We start from the raw sequence: 19,270 nt of genomic DNA, 5'->3' as shown, positions 1-19,270 counted from the left end.
AGGGAGAGGGGAGAGGGAGAAGGGGGAGAAGGAGGGAGGAGGAGGAGGAGGGCGAGGAGGGGGAGGAGAAAGGAGGAGGGGAAAGGGGAGGGGAAGGAAGAAGGAAAGGAAGCAGGAGGGGGAGGAGGGGGAGGAGGGGGAGCCCGGCATGCGGCCAGCACAGACAGACCCTCTGCCCAGGACCAGGATGAGGCCCAGACGGTCACAGCAAGCCTGGGCGACCCCGGTCGAGCGGGCTCGGCTCCCAGCCCAGGGTCTGTCTAAGGCAGGGCCGGGCAGTGCGGGGAGCTTCCTCCGCCCGGGTTGGGTCTGGAGGACCCACTCCCCGCCCTGCCTGCCCCTGGGCCCCAGGCGCCTGCTGCGCGACCCTCCCTCTGGCTGGGGGTGGGAACAGGCCCGCCCCGGCCTCATGCTGTGTGCGGGGTGGGGGTCCAGGAGCACAGCCCCGTCCACTACCCCACGGACGACGGCAGCGGCCAGGGCCCCCTCTACTCCCTGGACAACAACCAGGCCCACTTCATCCTGGTGGAGCCTGGGCCCCCCGGGAAGGGGGACGGGCTGACAGAGCTGAGGCTGAGGCTGGAGAAGCACATCTCGGAGCAGAGAACTGGCTATGGGGGTGAGGCCTGGGGAGGGGGCTGCGGGGGGGGGGGGGTCCCGGGGGCACAGCATGTGGGCAGGGCTGGAAGGACCACAGGTGGGCAGGGTAGGGCATTCCGGGCTGAAGCCACTGAGCATGCGTGGGTGCGGAGACCGGGCTGGGATGGGAGGCTGCCAGCGGGTTGGCGGGCGCACAGCTCGGGGTGTAGCCCTGCCAGGCAGCGGCATTCCCGCCGGATGGCCGAGTAGTTGCCAGCATGTTTGCACCCGGGCGCCCCTGGCCAGAGGCTCTTCCTGTGGGCTCAGGACTTTGGGAAGAAAACGGATCTGCAAGTTTTGAGAGGCCCATTTCCCTGTACCAGCCAGGAGGTACGCTGCCACCAGAGGGCAGCGTTACCTGAGGAATAGGCCCCGCCGCAGCCAGCGGTGGGTTTCAAAGCTGGATTAACTCTGGTGTGTAACAAAAATTTATACACAAAACATGATTGCTTATGATATTTATAAGCAATATAAAATATTTATCAACTGAGTGTTCTTTAAAAATGAAAACACAACCAAAGGCATGTTTAAACCACAGAGGTGGTGCAGTGCTCCGGTTTGCGGAAGCCTGGATGGCCCCCACACACTGATCTAGCCTCCAGATTTGATCAGGAGGCACCTGCCGGGAGCCTGGTGGCCCCTGCCTGCCCAGCACCAGCTGGCTTCACATTCCGAAGTCTCGTTTCTGGTTTATGTTTGGGGGACCAACAGGCCGGGCCCCTCCTTTACCTTTTTGGCTTGCTTCTGTGGGCCTCCAACGGTCTTCAGGGCAGCTGGAGAGCTTTCTGCCGCAATAGGGGTAGATGCTGGGCACCTAATTGTGGCTGGTGCGGCTGGGGACTGCACGTTTGACTTCACTGACATTCCTTTCTGTGGGAATAGCCGTGAGTGGCCAAAATGGTCCCCAGGTGAAGGGGTTGGTGTGTGTGAAGAGCAGCCTGGAGCCCACGTTCACTAGAACCTGCCTCTGGGCCAGCATTTGCCCAGAAAATGTGGTGGGTTGGTGGTCTGAGCAGGCAGCCTCCCCACGGGGAGGGTGCCAGCCCCCCCCTGCCCGGGCACCAGGGCAGACCTCACGGGAGCTCTGTCCACAGGCACCAGCAGCATCGAGGTCCCGGTCCTCTGTCTGCTGGTCAATGGTGACCCCAGCACCCTGGAGGTAGGGCGGGGGAGGGGGGGGCGGGGGCCTGGCGGGAGCCCCCCGGGCCGGCCGTGGCTGCCTGCAGGGCCCTCCCCGGCCTGGGACGGGGCACCTCCAGCATGTGGGCTCAGGACGGCACCCACGCTGATGTGGGGTCCACTCTCCCCACTGTGCTGCCTCAGAGGATTTCCAGGGCCGTGGAGCATGCTGCCCCGTGGCTGATCCTGGCAGGCTCAGGGGGCATCGCGGACGTGTTGGCCGCCCTGCTGAACCAGCCCGACCTCCTGGTGCCGCAGGTGGCCGAGAAGCAGTTTAAAGAGAAGTTTCCGGGCGAACATTTCTGCTGGGAGGACATCGTACACTGGACCGAGCTGGTAGGAGCCTCCCAGGGACTGTGGGGTCCAAAGGCCGAGGCCCTCCTCCCTGTCCCATCCCCTTCTCCTGGGGGTGGGGGGGCTGGCCCAGGGGGAAACTCCTCCTGGGCGCCTCCATGCCCCCGGCCCACACAGAAGTCCCACGCTCCTCCCCCTCCCCATGAAGCCTCCAAGCTGGCTCTGCCTTAGGCCCTTGGAGCAAGGGACCTGGGAGCGAGCCCCCTGGGCTGGGGTGCTACCCCGGTGCCCTGGGCAGCCGGCTGGCCTGCTCGCTAGGACCCGCCTCACACACCAAGTGCCCGGCCGGTGCCTCCGTCCGTGCTGGGCCTGTGGCCTGCCCACCGGCCTGCCCTCTGCCCCCAGGGCCACCTCAGGGCCTTTGTCCTATGTCCCAGCTGCAGAACATCACCTCCCACCCGCAACTGCTCACCGTGCACGACTTCGAGCAGGAGAGCTCCGAGGAGCTGGACACCGTCATCCTTAAGGCGCTGGTGAAAGGTGAGGGCCCCAGGTGGAGGCGGGGAGGCCAGCCACTGCTCCCCACGGCCCCGGGCTCTGCACCTGGCGCGGGGCTGCTTCCCACACCCTGTCCCATCGCGGCTCTCACCCTGCGGGCCTGGCACGTGGGGCAGGGCCACCCCCCAGGTGGGATGTCCGCAGCCGGGACTCCTGGGACGGCATCCCTCTGCTGTGTGTGCGTGCGCGCCTGCGTACGTGTGAGCACGAGTGTGAGCACCCGTGTGTGTGTGTGTGCATTTGCACATGTGTGCATGGGTGTGTGTGCCTGCGTACGTGTGAGCACGAGTGTGAGCACCCGTGTGTGCGTGTGCACGTGTGCGGACACCTGTGTGAGTGCGAGTGTGCGTGCGTGTGCGGCCCGGCGCTCACATTTCCAGCAGCACATGTAACACAACTGGAACGACACAGAGATGACCCACAGATCCGCACAGGGTCGTGTTTGCCAGGTTTTAGGTCTGCTATGTTTTACCATAATTTAAGAAACTATTTAAAGTGTCCAATCCAGGGGCTTTTAGTCCCTTTGCAAGTTGTCAACCATCCCCACCATCTAATGCCAGAACGCCTTCACTGCCCCCAAAGCAAGCTGGCAGCCGTCTGGCACGCCCTGTTTCCCGGGCCCCTGGCGCCCACTGGCTTGCGTTCTGCCTGGACGGATGTGCCCTTCTGGGGCCCTTCCTATCAATGGGCTACGGTGTGTGGCCTTCGGCTCCCGTCACTGCATCGCCCAGGCCGCGGCACGGGTGGGTGCCTCATTGCTTTTTAAGGCTGAGGGATCTTCCACGGTGTGCAAGGACTGCCTTGTGTTTCCCTGTTCCTTGGTCAACGACACTGGGCTGATTCACCATCCACCTGTCACTCGACATGCTTTTCATATTGGAGACCAGCCGTGCCAAGGGACTGACCTTGGGGAAGCCAGACATAGACCCAGGCCTGGAGGGGCAGTTTGGGGCCGGGATGCCCTGGAGGGAGGGAGGGAGGGGACGCTCCGCCAGACAGGCCGTGCCCTCCCTCCAGCTCCGCTCACCCCGTCCCATCAGGGTCCCCGGGGCCGGCGTTTCTGCCAGGGTTCCCAGCACCGGCTTCTGGGAGTCTCTCACCATTATTCAGAGGGTGTGAAGCAGGCTGCGGTTCCCGGGCTGTGTGTCCGGAAGACCACCGTGAGGGGCCCTGTGCCCACCGGCCCTGTGGACCCCTGGGTTGGCCCCTCACCTCCCGCCCGCTCTGCCCGCAGCCTGCAAGAGCCACAGCCAGGAAGCACGGGACTACCTGGATGAGCTCAAGCTGGCCGTGGCCTGGGACCGCGTGGACATCGCCAGGAGCGAGATCTTCAACGGGGACGTGGAGTGGAAGGTGCCCGCCCGCCGGCCAGCTGATTCCTCCTGAGCCGCATTTCTGGCCGACACAGGGCGACACAGGGCGGGGGCCGTGTCAAGGGTCTGGGGGCAGACAGTGTTCCCAGGGCCACTGACGGGCCCCTTCCTGCCCGCTGTGGCCCACGGGGGCGGGAGGCCAGGGCATCTGCTGGGGGCTCCTCGCACACGGCCCCCAGGGAGGACTGGTGGCCCCTGGTGGCCCAGAGCCGGCTCAGAGGGACAGGAGCTGGGGGGCTCCCCGTGCCCCAGCTCCCACTCACTCTGCCCGTCTCCCCCACCTGGGCGTGTCCTGTGGCGGCCCCAGTCCTGTGACCTGGAGGAGGTGATGATGGACGCGCTGGTGAGTGACAAGCCCGAGTTTGTGCGACTCTTTGTGGACAACGGCGCTGACGTGGGGGACTTCCTGACGTACGGGCGGCTTCAGCAGCTCTACCGTTCCGCGCCCCCCAAGAGCCTGCTCTTCGACCTGCTGCAGCGCAAGCACGAGGAGGGCCGGCTGACACTGGCCGGCCTGGGCGCCCAGCAGGCCCGCGAGCCGCCCGTGGGCCTGCCCGCCTTCTCCCTGCACGAGGTCTCCCGCCTGCTCAAGGACTTCCTGCACGACGCCTGTCGCGGGCTCTACCAGGAGGTGAGCGGGCCGGCGGCCGGGAGGGGCTGGGCCGGGCCGCCAGGAGGCTGACGGTCCTGTCCTCCAGGAACGGGGACCGGCCAGGCGGCCCGAGGGCCGGAAGTGGCTGCTGGATCTGAACCGAAAGAGCGAGAACCCCTGGAGGGACCTGTTCCTCTGGGCCGTGCTGCAAAACCGACAGGACATGGCCACCTACTTCTGGGCCATGGTGGGTTGGCCTCGGGCTCCTGGGGCGGGAGGGCGGGGAGGGGCGGGGCAGGCCGCCTCCTCTCACCCTGCCTCCTAGGGCCAGGAGGGGGTGGCCGCCGCTCTGGCCGCCTGCAAGATCCTCAGAGAGATGTCGCGCCTGGAGACCGGGGCGGGGGTGCACTGCACCGTGAGCGAGGCCAAGTACGAGCAGCTGGCCCTGGGTGAGCCACCGGCCTGGTGCCCAGCCGCCGCACGCAGCGGGGGCCTGGGGTCCACTCAGAGGCTCCTCCTAGTGGGGAGGCGGACCCTAACATTCTAACAGAGGGACAGAGGGGTCCTCGGCGGTGGCCCTGGGCACACACTGGGTCCTGCTGGGGGTCGGTCGGGGCACGTGGGGTGACGATGGGGGCAGGGAAGGGCAGGGCAGGCGGGGACGGCCAGTGTCCATGCGGGAAGCTGGGCACGGCTCGGGCACAGGAGGGAGGAGGCCGGGGGCCGTGGCCCTGTGGGTACCAGCGGCCGGTGTCCCCGGGCAGGTCTCTTCTCCGAGTGCTACAGCAACAGCGAGGACCGTGCGTTCGCCCTGCTGGTGCGCAGGAACCGCTGCTGGAGCAGGACCACCTGTCTGCACCTGGCCACCGAGGCCGACACCAAGGCCTTCTTTGCCCACGATGGGGTGCAGGTGAGCGTCTGGCTTCAGGGAGGGCCGGCCTCCCCCGCCTCCGCTCTTCAAGTCCTGGTCACGCAGGGCAGGGGGCGCAGGAGGGGAGCTCTGCTCCTGGAAGGCACCTGCCTGGCTTCCTTCTCGCTGCCCCTGGCCAGACCTTTGTCTGCCTCGGATCTCAGCAGAGGTGCCGCCTCCTCCACTCGGCCCTCCCGCACCCCCAAACCCGGCCTCCCTCCCCGCCGTGGAGGGTCTTCCCCACCGGGATGCAGGGCGAGGCTTTGGCTGAGCCTGGGAGGGCGCGCCTGGTGCTGGGCACAGCGTGAGCAAAGGTGTGGGGGTGGGAGGCCAGCGGCGGTGCCTTTATTTCAGGCCTTCCTGACCAAGATCTGGTGGGGGGACATGGCATCGGGCACGCCCATCCTGCGGCTGCTGTGTGCCTTCCTCTGCCCGGCCCTCATCTACACCAACCTCATCACCTTCAGGTGTGTTGGGCGCAGGCAGCTGCCATTTGCCAGCCGCGGGCGGTGGGGGGGGGGGGTGGGCCTGGGCTTTGCGGGTGCTGCTGGGGGTGCGTCTCCGGCATCCGTGTGCGCCCCGCTGTGCGCTGACCTTCTCAGTGCACTCAGCACTTCCTTTGCTGGCTGGTACCCTCCCCGTGGGCCCTGAGGGTCCCCTGTGCTTGCAGCGAGGAGGTCCCGCTGAGGACGGGCCCCGAGGGCCTGCAGGAGCTGGACAGCCTGGACACGGAGAAGAGCCTGCTCTGCAGCCCGGGCAGCGGGTGAGGGCCATGGGGCGGGCTGGCCAGGGGGTGGCACTCGCGCCTTGGCGTACGGGCCGCCCGCCTCACCGCCGGCTGTGGTCTCCTTGTGCTGCAGGCTGGAGGAGTTGGCTGAGGCACCAAGGGCTCAGGGCGACCGAGGGCCGCGTGCTGCCTTCCTGCTCACACGCTGGCGCATGTTCTGGGGCGCGCCCGTGACCGTGTTCCTGGGGAACGTGGTCATGTACTTTGCCTTCCTCTTCCTGTTCACCTACGTCCTGCTGGTGGACTTCAGGCCACCTCCTCAGGGGCCATCTGGGCCTGAGGTCACCCTCTACTTCTGGGTCTTTACACTGGTGCTGGAAGAGATCCGGCAGGTCAGTGGTGGGCCGAGCCCACTGAGCCCTGATCCCGGCTCCAGGCTGAGCCCTGATCCCCGTCGACCCCAGCCTGGGCTGGGCAGGGCTGTCTCCAGTGAGCTGTCAGCAGACTGTCTGCCCCTCTGCCAGGGATTCTTCACAGACGAGGACACACATCTGGTGAAGAAGTTCACACTCTACGTGGAAGATAACTGGAACAAGTGTGACATGGTGGCCATCTTCCTGTTCATTGTCGGTGTCACCTGCAGGTCTGTGGGGCCCAGAGGCCTGACGGGGGCCAGCTCGGTTGGGCCGGTGGGCAGGGCCACCTGCAGGATGAAGCCACGAAAGGCCTCAGAGATCCCGGCTTGTCTCTGGCGCCCGCACTGTGTGTCCTGGAGGACGCTCCTTCCCCTCTCTGGGCACTAGCAGCCCATCCAACCACCACCCTCCCCCAGGATGGTGCCCTCCATGTTTGAGGCGGGCCGCACAGTCCTTGCCGTTGACTTCATGGTGTTCACGCTCCGACTCATCCACATCTTCGCCATCCACAAGCAGCTGGGCCCCAAGATCATCATCGTGGAGCGCATGGTGAGCCGCCGGCTGCGCCTGAGCCCACTTGGCTCCAGTGGTGGGTGAGAGAGCGTCCCCCAGCCGGGCGACTGCTAACACTCTGCTCCCCCCCGGAGATGAAGGACGTCTTTTTCTTCCTCTTCTTCCTGAGCGTGTGGCTTGTGGCCTATGGCGTGACCACGCAGGCGCTGCTGCACCCCCACGACGGGCGCCTGGAGTGGGTCTTCCGCCGCGTGCTCTACCGGCCCTACCTGCAGATCTTCGGGCAAATCCCCCTGGACGAGATCGATGGTTAGCACGTGGCCGGGGGTGGGGGGGTGGCGCGCCTTTGAGCTGGCTGGAAGGACCCCACACTTTGCGGTGCAGCCAGATGGGGTCCGGTTTACAGCCTCCTTTTAAAACACAATGGACATGGGGCCCTTGAGGGCTCTTCTGGGGTCACATGAGGCCCCAGCCGGGAGCTAGCTGAGATGGGGAAGTCCCTGAGGCTGGCCCCCAGGCCCCACAGCCCAGGGACAGCTCCGGGCTCATTTCTATTGACCACAGGGACCCGAGACTTGGGGCACCAGGCTAGGAACTGAGGCGCGAGGAGGCTGCAAAGCAGACAGGGGCCATCCCAGTCCATCCCTCACCATCACGGGGCCGATCCACGCACTGGTGCTTCTGCCCTCCTGGGCGGCCCTGTTGCCCAGCGGGCCTCCCTGTCCCCCACCCCTCTGCCAGAGGCTCCGCACCGGGCCCTGGGCCCGCCTGCTGGCAAGGCCCCTCTACCGAGAGGCCGTTCCTGACAGCGCCCTTGCTGCTTCCGGGGACACACCCCAGTGTGTGTGCCTTACCCACTGCCAAGTGTGCGCGCCTATCAGAGGGTGTAGGTGTCTCCAGCTGGCCCTTGTGCGGGCTGAGGGCCAGTGGGGGCTCCAAGAATTTCCCAGGCAGGCGGTACAGTCGGGAGGCGGAGCTGCTCCTCCGTCAGGGGCTGGGTGGTGACAGGTGCAGGGGAGCCCTGACGTGGGGGCCAGAGACACCTCTACAGGCCCTGGAGATGGCTAGGATTCGGTGAGGAGGAGGAGGAGGGGGAACCGGATCCTCAAGGAAGGTGAGCCAGCACCAGAGGCCCACGTGAGGACTCAGGGAGGGGCGTCTGCTCCGGCTGGCGCAGGACCGGGGCCACCCGGGGCCCCAGGGCAGTCACGGGCGCACTGCGTCTAAGGCCTGACCCGACCACCTTAGCTAGTGAGGCGGGGTCAGCATGCCCGCCACCCGCGGGATGGATTTGTCAATGGGGTGAGAGTAGGAGTGACGCAGACACGGGCCGCCAGGATGGGGAGGGGCGCCACCGCCAGGGCAATCAGCTAACTGGGGTGTTCTGTAGGCCCATTCCCTTGGTCTGTTTGTGCGGGCTGCCCCCTGTGACTCTTCGGTGTTTGCTCTTCCGCAGTGTTCCAGGCCCTTAGTTTCAGCCTCCCTCCCCGTATGGCCCCTGGCCGCCCTGTCCTGCGGGGGCCCTTGGGAGGCGGGGAGCGCTGGGTCCCTCGGACGGCCACATCTTGGGCCCCAGCCACACGCTGCTATGGGGGACAGTGGTGTGTGGTGGGGTCACGGCCCCTGTTCCCCAGGAGCCCGGGGCTACCCAGGGAGGGCAGAGGGAGTGCAGGCCTCCCCCCCAGCCCCTGGGCTGCCTCAGGCAGCCAGAGTGCTGTAGCAACAAGCCCGTGACTAGGGCCAGGCCTGGGCCGGCTCCCTGAGGGTCCCGGGCAGGCCCCTTCCCCTCTTGGGGCTGGGCTTCCTGTCTGCTCAGGCCTCGGTAACCCCACCACGGGGCGGCAGGGCTAGGCTGAGTCACTCACATGCAGCCGGTGGGCCTGGGGCCCAGAGTGCCACCCTGCCCGCCCCGTCCCTGCACGCCAGGCGGGAAGCCCCGGGGCTGACTTCAGTCTGGCTTCAGCCCCAGGGACAATTTAATTTCCAGCCTGGCCTGGTGGCACCTCTGGGGGTCACGGGGGTCTCACTGCTTCGGCGCGTGGGCGCTGGGGGAGGGAGGAGGGTCGTCGCCCTTCAGCGTGCTCAGCAGCTCCCCGTGGGTGGCCCAGCACGAAAACTCCCTCAGGGGAAAGTAGGAGAGGCTCCCTCCCGGGGGGCGGGGGGAGACACGGACACAGGAAGACAGGCCCTGTGAGCCCGACATGTGTGCACAGCATGGGGACACGCAGACAGAGACCGAGGCCTCACAGCACAGATGCCCAGAGAGGCAGCCGTGGGAACGGTCCAGCGTGCAGGCGTGGGCAGCGTCCACGCGGGCGCGCGCACATATGCAGCCACGGGCCCCCTCCTGAGGAAGATGCGGCAAGCACCCCGGGCGCCCATGGCCTGTGCGCTCACACTCTGCTCCTTCCTCCCACGCCTCCTGTCCCGTGAGCGTGGGGGTGCTGGCTGGTGAGGGCCCAGAGCTGTGATCCCCGGGCCCCCCAGGGCACGCCCGCCCAGGGTGCAGAGCTCAGCCTGCTGCCAGATCGCACACTCATTCCCACTGGCCGGAGAATGTTCTGTGAGCTGGCCCAGAGGTGCTCTGTGTCCACACTGCCTGTGGCAATCAGGGTCAAGGGCGGTGTGGCCAGATGAGCTTTGGAGATGGTGCAGACTTGCCCCCCGCCCCCGGCTGGGTGCCACGTGACAGGCTTTAGTGTTATAAAGGCCCTGACAAGTCCTGCAGGGGGAGACAGGGTCACCCCTCGCCTCGGCCAGCTCTCTCCACACCAGCTTCGAGCACAGCCCTTGGTGGTGGTGGTGGGGAATGCACACACCTACCGGCAGAAACTGGGGTCCTCTGTGCCCCATCCCCCAGATGGCCTTGGCTCTGGTGACTGCAGTCAGGAGGAGGTGGGGGAGTGGGACCAGTGCCCCTGGCTGACTGTCTCCCTGGTTTGCCAGGACCTGGGGTGTCCTAACACAGGAACTTTCAGTGCTAAGCCCGATAATCCCCAGCCAACCAGGGTAGTTGGGTCACCCGGCCAGTGCCCTCCACCCCTGGGTGGCCTCACCCCGAGGAAACTCTCAAGATCAGAGGGTGTCATGGGGAGGCGGCCCCCACCATGCCACTTGTGTTTCAGAAGCCCACGTGAACTGCTCCCTGCACCCCCTGCTGCAGGAGGACTCCCCCTCCTGCCCGAACCTCTATGCCAACTGGCTGGTCATCCTCCTGCTAGTCACCTTCCTGCTGGTCACCAACGTGCTACTCATGAACCTGCTGATCGCCATGTTCAGGTGGTCCGCTCCCTGTGCTCCCTCCATGTGTGGGGGGCCCCAGGGACCCCAGTGCCCAGCCCTCTAGGCCTCGGGCTGCGGGGACCTCTCTGCACCCCCGCCCCCGGAGGGACTGGAGCCTGGACCACAGGCTGAGGGAGGGCAGGGCCCCGAGGAGGCAGTGGGGCGAATGACAGGCATGGGGAAGGGTGGCTCCCAAGGCAGGTTTGTACCAGGGAAGCCTGGGCTTGTCTAGGAGAGCAGAGGGGATGGTGAAGACCCCACGTGAGCGAACCCTGTTCTAGACAAACCCCGCGGAGGGCAATGAGGGAGTGGAGACAATCACAGAACTGGGGGGGCCTCTGGGAATGGTGTGGGGCCGCAGCAGGGACCAGGACGGAGGACCCGGGAGGCCCATGTGTGTTCCACCGCCCACACGCGGGCCCCACAGCTATACGTTCCAGGTGGTGCAGGGCAATGCCGACATGTTCTGGAAGTTCCAGCGCTATCACCTCATCGTGGAGTACCACGAGCGCCCCGCCCTGGCGCCGCCCTTCATCCTCCTCAGCCACCTGAGCCTGGTGCTCAAGAGGTTCTTCCAGAAGGCGGCCGGGCAGAAGCGGAAGCACCTGGGTGAGGCCACAGGGCTGGATACAGCCTGCGGCCCTGGACCGCATGGAAGGGGACGGGCGACGTGCCGGGTGGGCAGGCGCGTGGAGGCGTGGGTCCCCTCCTCAGCCCCCCGCCAGCATAGGCTGAGCCCATCGCCTTCCTCCCCCTCACACCGCGGGCCCGTCTGCAGCGATCCGGAGGGTGGGGGGCTTGCCCTGGGCTCCCCTGGCCCCGAGGCCCACCTGGCTCCAGCCAAGCCTGTGGCCGCCCTGGCCTTCCCAGAGAGAGACTTGCCGGAGCCCCTGGACCAGAAGATGGTCACCTGGGAGGCAGTTCAGAAGGAGAACTACCTGAGTAAGCTGGAGAAGCAGAAGAAGGACAGCGAGGAGGAGGTGCTGCGGAAAACCGCCCACAGGTGCGTGGGGGCTGCACGGGTAGGCTGTCCCCCGCGGGCCACCAAGAGGGGCTGGCAGAGCTGGCGAAGGGCCTGCCAAGGGACGGCCGGATGCCTAGCGGGGTGCCAGAGGTTGTAAGATCCCCTGGGACCTCTGCCCCCATCACCACCGAGCGGCTGGCGGCCTTAAAGCTGGTGTGGCCGCCGCCTGCGGGGCGCAGTTCTGAGCTGGGGAGGCTGAAGCTGAGAGGGGCAGAGGGGCTGATATAGGTGGGGTCCTCCTTGCTCTGGGTCCCCCCGATATGGTCCATCCCAGCAGTCCCTTCAGGCCTCCTGCCTGCCCTTGTCGCCCACTCTCGCTGGCAGTCACTCAGCCCCATCGGAGCTCCCAGGGAGGGCAGAAGGGCTCTGCACCCAGATCTGGGGACCATGGGGAGATCGCCCAAATGCGGAGCACCCTGTGCCCACCAGCTTCTGCTGCAGGGTGGAGTCTGTAGCCCAGTACCTCGGGGGGCTGAGAGAGCAAGAAAAGCGCATCAAGCGTTTGGAGTCACAGGTAGGCAGGCAGACCACGCGCTCTTCTGACCGGGGCCTTCACCCACAGCCCTGCACCCCAACATCCAAACTACCGGGCCCGCACCCAGGCTTCGGCTCAGCAGGCAGGGCGAGGCCCTGGGGGGTGCAGTACCTGTACCTGTCCCCATATGTGACTTCAGGGACAGCATGCCCTCCCTGGAGGGGGTCCTACCCTTCGGACCCCCTCACCTGTCCATTCTCCACACCTAGAACCTCGCCCTCACGCCCGTTCCCTCCAGCACAGCTACCGGAGGGGAGGGTCATGGGGTAGCAGGGCCCTGGGGCCCCCCTGGATGCCTCTCCCTCCTCCTTCAGATCAACTACTGCGCGGTGCTCCTGTCCTCCATGCCCCCGCCGTCCTCCATGCCCCCGCCATCCTCTGGGGCTCGGAACGGCGCCTACTGCAGTAAGTGTGCATCCGGGGAAGACACAGCTGAGGAAGGGGCACAGGCTGGCCCAGGGACAGGCGGAGGACTGTCACGCTGTGCCCTGTCATCTGCCTTCCCGTCCTGGGAGAGGACTGGCCCAGGCCTCGATGGCCCACAGCTGGTGACGTCTTAGGGGTGGGGCAGGTGCCCTCTGCTGGAGCCCCCCACCTCAGCCGGCACGAGGGCGTGGCCACTCGGACTCTGGAGGCTCCCCACCTCCTCCCGGCTGGGGCCACCGTGTCCTGTGCTCGTGTGTGCGAGCCACCTCTCCCTTGCCTGGGCTGGCCCCACCGGACACCCAGCAGCTGAGGGGTCTTCCTTTCTCAGCAGACTCCCAGACCTTCAAAGGTGGACACCAGCAAGCCTCTGCTGGCCTCCGAGGGGATGCAGGCAGCAGCGAGCACCCAGACGCTGGCCGGCGGCTCTCAGACACCTGAACCACTTGGACGGTCCGCACACGGGGCCCACCTCTCCCAGCGCTCCGATCATGATGGGCAGGCAGGGACACGGCTCTTAGCCAGCCATCCCAGGCCCTACAGACACACCGAATGTCCCCCACCTCTTGTGGGGCCCTCATGGGACGTGGCTCTAGTGCCCTCATCAGAAGAAACCACCCCTCGCCCTGCCCGGCACCTTCCCTGGGACCTCTCTCCACGCAGAAGCACGGCGCACGGTGGGCCCTCTCCAGACTGGGGGAGCCCCTGGGTCCCATCCACAACTGCCCGGCCTAGGCCGAAGCACCTCCTGTCTGGTGGTCAACAGTTTGGGGCCCATACCTGTCTCCTACCCAATCTGTGTCTCCTGTTAAAACTCATTTTTTGGAAACACTAGCGGCTAGAACTTCTGCCCTTTAGGACCTGGAGCCGGGTGTTGACTGTGCATGTCGGCTCCCAGCCCTGCACACCCTCACCGGCTCACATGGCAAGTGCCGGACTAGGTCTAGCCTGGGTCATAGCCCCAGGACACTGCCCCAAGAGGACTCACCTCTGGCCCCACGGCTGCTTTCTCCTAAGAGAACACACCCACACCAAGTCAGTAAAGGCCACAGGGCAGTGGGCGGGTTTACCTGCCTGTGAGAGGGGGTTCCAGGCTCCTGTGCTGGCCCTACCTAGGGCGAGTGGCTAGCCACGTTGGTCCCCCTTTCCCTCAGGGGCCTGGGGCTGGGCCAGCATGCTGGCCAGTCTCTGCTATGTCCTCCACCAGGCACAGGGGGGACATGCTTGTCCCGGTCTGCCTTCCCTGGCACCATCAGGGGCCAGTGCTCCTTCCCCCACCGCTGGGCCCGGGCACACCAGCAGGGTCCCTGCACACAGCTCAGCTGTTCTGGCGATGTGGTCCCAGGACACTGGTCATCATCACACACAGCCCAGGCAAGCCAGAGCTAAGGGGCAAGAGTGGCCAGGGCTGGGGAGGGCCCCTGCCCCCACTCACATGCTGGCCTCCTAGAGACCCATTTCATCAAGATTCCTTGTCCCCAGCCCTGTTGGGGGCAGAGGCTGGACAGCCGGGATTATGAGCTCACCCCTAGAGGTGCCCGGGGCCTTCTGCACCTCTTGCTCTGGACCCAGGAGGGGCTGCTTCAGTCCCTCTGGGAAGACGGGCTGCTGATAAACCCAGGCGTTGATTTAAAAAGCCTCCATGCCCCCTGGCACTAAGGTGGGGAGGATCGAATGAGAGAACAGGGCGCGTGGGTGTGCCAGGTGGCAGACGAGGCCCCAGCACACTGGTCCTGAGGAGATGGATCTACACAGAGACACAAAGCCAAAGGAATACCCCAAACCTTTACTGTTGCCCCAGGGGCACATGGTGGGCAGGGTTTTTGCCATCCACTGGCAAGGAGTCTGCTTCAGAGACCGCTACCCTGAGCCCCAGCCCAGGCTGCCGGCACCTCCTACTGGCAGCCCGCTGGCTCCCTTCCCGAGGGGCTGAGGCCCCGAGCTGCGCGCCACCCCACGTGCCCAGTGGCCCTGGCTGCCCTCCTCCGCCAGCCTGGTCAGTCTCTTCTCTTAGATCTCGGCACCTGGGGCCTCGTGGCTGCTGTTCCTGTTCCGGAAATGGTCTCTGTTCCGTTTCCTGCTGCCATGGAAGCCAACAGTCTCCACCACCGGGGGCCTGGCTGCTGACCCAGTGTGGGCAGCGGCCTGCAGCACACCCACTTCCTGAAGGCCCCCGAGGGGGCTGCTCCACTCCTCAGCCTCCGGGCTCCCAGGCCCGGCCAGGTGGGCCAGCTCCACAGGGCCCTCGCCCCCTGCGGCGCCCAGGTTCCCAGGCGCAGCCCTGCCCGGCTCTCCAGGCTTCCTTAGGGCCCTCTTCCTCTCAGGCCTGGCCTCGCCAGCTCGGGCGGGTTTGGTGAAGACGACTCTTCCCTCCCCACAGCTGGAGGGATCCTGGTTGAAAGAGGGCATGTAGTCACTGGGGGCAGCCAGGCTCGGGGAGCCCAGGAAGGCCAGAGCGGCGGCCCGGTTGCTCTGCTCGCTGACCTCGGCCACGTTTTCCAGGCTGTACTTGGTCCAGCGCTCAGGGTGGGCCACGTAGTCAGGGACGGGGGGCAACTTCGGGGGGGCAGGGCTCTGACCAGCCCTGCCTGGGCCCTCTCCTGGAGGCTGGCTTGAGGGTGCCGGTGGCCGAAGGAAGCCCCCGTCGTCACCCGGGCCCGTCTGGGCCACAGAGGGCACAACCTGCCTGGCTGCGCCCTCCAGGCAATCAAAGATGTTGTGGCTACGCCGGGAGAAGGTGGAGCTCGTGCCCCTCAGGTGGAATGGCTGCACTGAGGCCGTGGGGAGGCCCCTCGGAGGCAAAGGAGACTCATCAGGGTCTGAGTCCCCCTGGGCCTCCCCAGGCAGCACCCCTGGGGACAGAGCTTCCATCTCAGCACCGGCAGGCAGGCTGAAATCGGAGTCTGAGTCGCTGAGAGAGACGGCGTCAGAAGGCAGAGCGTCATCCTCTGTCCCTCGCTCGGCTTCCGGGGCCTCTCCTGCCCCTGCCTGAGACATGTGTCCCAGGGCACACCACACCCAGACCAGACAGCCCAAGAAGTTCGTTTCTGAGGATCGCAGGCACTTAGGAGAGGTCCCTCCTGTAGACCCACTGTCCCTGGGCCGCGGCAGGACCCACAGGAAGAACTATGTCCTACAAGGCGAAGGACAGAGATGCCCGTCCCCTGAAAGCCCGCTCACCTCCGTTGTCTGACGGCTGTCTGTGCGGACGCTGGAGTGCTGGTGGGGGAAGTGCTGGCAAAGGCGTGCTGGCCTCGGTCCGGCTCCCGTCAGCTGCCCAGCGGCAGCGGGCTGAGGGCGGGAAGAGCCAACATTCAGATCAGACCGCAAAGGTGCCCAAGGGGTGGTCCCGGGCTTATGGAGCCCAGACAGAGGCCAGGCCCGAGAGCAGATCCTTGGTAAAGATCGCCTCGCTCAACACTCCCGGGTCACGTTTGGGGCCCGCCGGGGGGTGGGGCTGCGGTGGCAGGCAGGCAGCCAGGGCCTGGCCCCGGGTGAGCAGCAGCCTGCGCTGGGCGCCGCTACTCTCGAGCAGGTGGGCTGGCTCCCTAACCGCTCAGCACAGCGCGGGGCACGTCCCAGGTACTCCACGGAGACCGGGCCACCTGCTGGTGCAGGGCAAGGAGGTCCGCTCCTCACTGCTGGGAGAGGCCGGGGGCTCCGCAGGGGTCTGCAGCCGGGTCCCTGGCACCTGAGGGTCAAGCCCGCAGGGAGGCGGAGCAGAGGCAAGCCCTGCCGCTCTCGCAGCAGCCTCCAGCGGCACTGCCCCCGCAAGCCCGCACACACCTCGCCTTTCCCAGCAGGGCCCAGAAGTGCCACCCACACTCATGTAGTGGCCCAAGTGTGACCAGGCGGGCACCTCGCACCTGGCACTTCCGGGCTCAGAGGGCAGCTCGGCCTCCCCCGTCCACCCACCCAGCCCCCCTAGTCCAGGGCGACCCGCTGTGGTGCGTGCGCCCAGGGAGGCCCAGGCAGTGGGCCAGGAGCGGCCGAGAGCCCCCACCGCCGCTCGAACACCGACCAGACCTCCACTGCTCTGGGGCACGACCCCCCAAGTGAGGGAACAGCTCCAGGAGGGGACGGGCGCGCGAAACACACCCCCCAGCGCGTCCCAGGGCTGGCAGGCCGCAGAGGGAGCCAGCGTGCCGCTCACACGGCACGCCGCAGGGCACGCAGGCGCTCCAGCCAGACGCGCGCTCCTGCGGTCCCCACCGCCGCGCTCGCCACCGCGACTGAGACAAGCGGCCGGATCGGTGGGACTCTCCAGGGGCCGGAGGGACAGGGCCCCCCGACTCGGAGTCCGGGACGGTGTTTCCGGGAGTTCTCTCCGAACTTCGCGAGCTCGGCGGGCCAGGGGCGTGCAGCGGCCGGGAGCTCGGGGGCTGCGGCCCGGGCCCGGGGGCGGCACCACTGGCCTCCCTGCCGGCGCGCGCTGCCCCCCTTCGGAAGCGGAGCCGCGCGCTTTCTCCGCTCCGTCGGGGGCCTGGGCCGGACAGGGTCCAGGCTTCCCAAGGCTCGGGGTCCCAAGGCCCAGGCCGCGAGGGACCGGAGACACGAGGCACTCTGGGGGGGGCCTCCGGGCTTGGGCAAGGAGGCTGCGGACAGCGGCCTCCCAGAGACGCGACCGCGAGTCAGCGCCGCACTCCCTTACCACAAACCTACCGGATCGGCGCGCTCGGGCCGGCTCCATCTTGCGCCGCGCTCGGCCTCCCGGGAAACCGAGTCCTCCGCCGGCCCAGCGACGCGGCGTCCGCACCTGAAGAACTACATCTCCCACAAGACACTGGGCCGCTACTCCCGAGGCCTGTCGAGTCGCGTAGCCCCTGCGCATGCGTCCTCACTTTTCTTCCGAGCCTCCCCTCCCCGGAAACGGCGTCTCTCCTTCTCGCAACGAGCCGGAATTGAGTAGGGAAAAGAGGGAGGAGGAAGAGGTAGCACTACGACTCCCAGAATGCTCGAGGGCTAACGGCCACCTCCGCGTTCCCGGTGCCCCAGCGCCACCTGCTGGAAGTCGCGAGCACAGCGGCCGCCCCGAACCGGAAGTGCATCCTCGCGCGCAGCGCCGTTGCCGGGTGCTTCCGGTCCGGCCGGAAGCGTGCGGCCGCGCCCTTCGTGGGTCGGGGGATCGGGGCGGGCTGGGGTTTCCGCTGAGCGCTCGTCTCCACCTCCGGGCGTCCTGGCCTCGCCTGCCCACCGCGATGGCCTGACTGGCCGCGTCCACTCGCACTCGCCTGTGCGCCCCCGCCGGCCCCCGCTGCTCTCGGGGCTGCAGTCCAGGCGTGGTCGGGAAGCCCAGGGACCCCTCGCTCCTGGGGCTGCCCCCAGACCCCCCGCCCGCCCTCAGCGCCCCCAACCTCCCCAGCACGGACTGCGGCTGCGCCGTGCAGTGTGACCAGGATGCCCCAGGGACCCCTCGCGCCTGGGGCCGCCCCCAGGCCTACCCCCGGAGCACGGAATGCGGCTGGCTGCGCTGTGCGCCTGGGCCAGGGTGCCCCAGGGTCGCACAGGGGGAAGTGAGCGGGAGGAGGCTCCGTGGGCCACCCTGTTCTCCCAGAGACCCACCCCAGCACACAGGGCGGAGGGGCGTGGTAGGAGGGGCGGACCCCGCTGAGACCCGGTGACCCCAGATGCAAGGCTGGGGCTAGTTTCCAAAATAAACCTCAAAGGAGGCAGCTGTGAGTCCTCCACATGAATCCCGGCCGGCGCTTGCGGCCTCAAGGGGTCGGTTTAGCATAGCTCGTGGTGACATCACCCAGCAGTACCCGGGGGTGGCAGCTGGGCCTCAGTCCATCACGGTCGGGTGGGCTCCCCCCATGCGGAGGCTCAGACCTTCCTCTTCAGCCCTCGCAAGATGCAGCTTAGGCCCGGAGCTACCCAGTTTCTCCGTGGAACACTTACAAGCACCCAGACGGGCCAGGAGGAGTCCCTTCCGCGCGTGGGAGGGGACGGTGCGTGTCCCCCACAGAGCGGTCCGCCAGGAGGAAGGGGAGTCTTGCAGGCCCTCCACCTCAAGCACATCCTGCACCACGGCATCTGCCCCCCGATGGGCGGTGGTGCCCAGGGAGTAAGTGGGGGAGTGAGGTTGGGTGGAGGCCGGTGAAGGTGACGCAGGACCCACCAAGGCGGCACCTGCTGTGTGGAGGGCTCTTGGGGCCCCAGCACACCCTGCCAGGTCCACAGAGCTGTGCCTCCCCTGCGCCGGCCCCGCTGCCCCTCCAGCCGCCCCCCGGGTCTCAGACGCGGCAGACACAGAGGCAGTTTGTTAGCATGCCCGGATTTTCCTTCTTTATTGAATGACTTTCGAGATGTAATTACAGTGAAAGGTGACGAGTTAGAAAGGACAGGTGCACTGAAGGTGTAAGGCTGCTCGCAGACCCGGCTCCAGACAAGTGGCGGGAGAGGAACGAGGGTTAAAAAAGGCATGAGCCGTGCAGCCAGGGGGCGGGTGGTGGGCCGAGGGGCCCCCAGGAGAGGCCGGGCTGAGCAGGCAGAGCCCCTCCAGCCGCAGAAGCAGAGGGGGCCCCTGCCTCGCAGTCCCCAAGGCCCGCTCACACGCCCTCTATAGGTGACTTCAGCCCCAAAAGGTAACGGGGAACTTCAGGACAAAAACAAAACCTCAGAAGTAAAAAGGCTAATAGTGTAGCAGAGTAATACCGGAGAAGTTATATACACGGGCGGTGACGGCCCCTCCTCAGAAATGTCCGGTCACTCCAGGGGCACTGCGGGATTCCCGCCGGCCCTCCCCTGCAGCGGGAGCAGCTGGGCCGCTCAGTACACGGAGCTGTTCCGGATGCCACAGCAGAGC

The 19,270-nt window shown here is 66.8% G+C and overlaps 2 protein-coding genes across 2 annotated transcripts in view; one reads left to right on the top strand and one right to left on the bottom strand.

The window, feature by feature from the left end:
• Nucleotides 1-12,606, top strand: part of TRPM5 (transient receptor potential cation channel subfamily M member 5) — an 18,109-nt gene extending 5,503 nt beyond the window's left edge. The window contains exons 5-24 of the mRNA XM_081798451.1: nucleotides 436-619; nucleotides 1,734-1,798; nucleotides 1,963-2,154; nucleotides 2,550-2,652; nucleotides 3,905-4,023; nucleotides 4,351-4,674; nucleotides 4,718-4,882; nucleotides 4,961-5,084; nucleotides 5,400-5,545; nucleotides 5,900-6,012; nucleotides 6,216-6,308; nucleotides 6,406-6,664; nucleotides 6,797-6,915; nucleotides 7,105-7,237; nucleotides 7,336-7,510; nucleotides 10,327-10,480; nucleotides 10,911-11,092; nucleotides 11,354-11,486; nucleotides 11,949-12,021; nucleotides 12,357-12,606. Of these exons, the coding sequence (XP_081654577.1) occupies nucleotides 436-619; nucleotides 1,734-1,798; nucleotides 1,963-2,154; nucleotides 2,550-2,652; nucleotides 3,905-4,023; nucleotides 4,351-4,674; nucleotides 4,718-4,882; nucleotides 4,961-5,084; nucleotides 5,400-5,545; nucleotides 5,900-6,012; nucleotides 6,216-6,308; nucleotides 6,406-6,664; nucleotides 6,797-6,915; nucleotides 7,105-7,237; nucleotides 7,336-7,510; nucleotides 10,327-10,480; nucleotides 10,911-11,092; nucleotides 11,354-11,486; nucleotides 11,949-12,021; nucleotides 12,357-12,602 (3,102 nt within the window). The 3' untranslated portion in view covers nucleotides 12,603-12,606. The remainder of the gene's footprint in view (nucleotides 1-435; nucleotides 620-1,733; nucleotides 1,799-1,962; nucleotides 2,155-2,549; nucleotides 2,653-3,904; nucleotides 4,024-4,350; nucleotides 4,675-4,717; nucleotides 4,883-4,960; nucleotides 5,085-5,399; nucleotides 5,546-5,899; nucleotides 6,013-6,215; nucleotides 6,309-6,405; nucleotides 6,665-6,796; nucleotides 6,916-7,104; nucleotides 7,238-7,335; nucleotides 7,511-10,326; nucleotides 10,481-10,910; nucleotides 11,093-11,353; nucleotides 11,487-11,948; nucleotides 12,022-12,356) is intronic.
• Nucleotides 12,607-14,229: 1,623 nt separating this feature from the next.
• Nucleotides 14,230-17,288, bottom strand: TSSC4 (tumor suppressing subtransferable candidate 4). Its single transcript, XM_006736301.3, has 2 exons — nucleotides 17,128-17,288; nucleotides 14,230-15,756 (listed from the first exon to the last, which is right to left on the bottom strand). The coding sequence occupies exon 2, from the start codon at nucleotides 15,460-15,462 to the stop codon at nucleotides 14,476-14,478; it is 987 nt and encodes a 328-aa protein (XP_006736364.1). The 5' UTR covers nucleotides 15,463-15,756; nucleotides 17,128-17,288; the 3' UTR covers nucleotides 14,230-14,475.
• Nucleotides 17,289-19,270: the final 1,982 nt, after the last annotated feature.

This window comes from Leptonychotes weddellii, chromosome 11 (genome assembly GCF_054177405.1).
Source record: "Leptonychotes weddellii isolate Sample4059 chromosome 11, ASM5417740v2, whole genome shotgun sequence".
Lineage (NCBI taxonomy): Eukaryota > Metazoa > Chordata > Mammalia > Carnivora > Phocidae > Leptonychotes > Leptonychotes weddellii.
This window is presented reverse-complemented; position numbering and strand designations above follow the sequence as displayed.